This window comes from Seriola lalandi, unplaced genomic scaffold (assembly GCF_002814215.2).
Source record: "Seriola lalandi dorsalis isolate HSWRI2012SDOR001 ecotype SW California unplaced genomic scaffold, Sedor1 jcf7180002046744, whole genome shotgun sequence".
NCBI lineage: Eukaryota > Metazoa > Chordata > Actinopteri > Carangiformes > Carangidae > Seriola > Seriola lalandi.
Window position 1 is genome coordinate 1 of NW_019517307.1, and position 1,294 is coordinate 1,294.

A 1,294-nucleotide genomic window follows, 5' to 3' on the forward strand; every position below is an offset into this window, starting at 1 on the left:
TATTGTCAATTTTAAGATCTCTGTTGTGTAAAAATGGTAATGTGTCTTACATGTGCATCTATGTCAACAGAGGGATAGAGGGGCAGGACTGAAGGGGGCGAGGCGATGTTTGCAGGCGTCTGTGTGGGTGGCTGGGACAAGGGTGTGGGTGAGGTTGTAGTGTTCAGCATGGGTACGCGGTTGCTCACAGCTGCAATAGGGTGAAAAAAATGAAAACAGTTATACATACATACACATACAGGTTAAGGATTTAGCAGGCACTTACATCTAACGAGATTCAACAATCTCAAATGGACAGCAAAAAGAAATGCACTTACCTGCCATGATGTCATCCAGCGTGTCTGTGAGCGTCTGTGCAGGTGTAGCTACCATGAGCCCATCTGGGGCCTGCTGAGGTATCATTCCTGGGCCTAACCCAGCCAACTGCTGACCCTGGCCCTGCTGCTGTTGGCCCAGCATCTGCTGTCCCACCAGTACCCTCTGCAGCTCTGGGCTGGTACTTCCCGGGTAGTCTGTAGGGTTGTAGTCTGGCAGGGGCTGAATAGGGACGAAGGCAGCCTGAGGAGGCGGCGGAGGAGGCTGGGGTTGAGCTTGTGGCGAAGGGGGCAGAGGAGGCTGCTGTGGTAGCTGTGGCCCATCCCTGTAGAGGATTGTACCCACCTGAGGAAGCTTAGGGTAGTCTTCCTCTTCGCCATCTGCCTCTTCCTCCGAACCCTCCTCTTCGTCATCGTCTTCCTCATCCTGAAAACACACAAACACCATAAGAGTTAACAAAGTCAGCACTAACATTATAAAAATAAATACATTAAAAAAAGAATTACAAGAGTTTCACCTCTTCCCCTTCCTCTCCTGGCTGCTCCTCTTGCTCCCCATCTTTGTTGGCCTCTTCATCCGTGTCGGAGCTGGTGTGTACCTGGGCACCTGGTGAGGTGGGAAGGGGCCCCGGAGCAGACGTCGTACTTCCAGGCCCCGGGCCCTGGCTCAGTCCAGCCTCCTGCTCCTCTTTTAACCCCTTCGCCTCCATGTACTCTTTGGTGAACTGTTGCTGTGTTTTCAGCTGCAGCTGGCGCTCCACCTTCTGCAACTCCTTCAAGATTTTCTTCTTCTTCTGCACCTAAATAGGCAACAGCCACATCGTTGTTTGACCAACTTAATTTCTGATACTCTGTTCTACATGCACAATAACATTAAGTGTGAATTTTCTTGTAAATTTATATCCATCCATCTTACTTAAAATACTTAAAAGACGATTCAAAACGAGAGTAGTGCTTAAGTGGATGATGGATTATACCTG

At 49.5% G+C, this 1,294-nt stretch overlaps 1 protein-coding gene across 1 annotated transcript; it reads right to left on the minus strand.

Moving 5' to 3' along the window:
• Positions 1-50: 50 nt before the first annotated feature.
• Positions 51-1,114, minus strand: LOC111648734 (ankyrin repeat and KH domain-containing protein 1-like; the record flags this gene model as incomplete). The annotated part of the gene is made up of 3 exons (XM_023398480.1): positions 51-190; positions 318-741; positions 833-1,114. Coding segments are annotated over 3 exons (846 nt in total), but the record flags the coding sequence as incomplete, so codon positions are not given.
• Between the last annotated feature and the right edge of the window lie 180 nt (positions 1,115-1,294).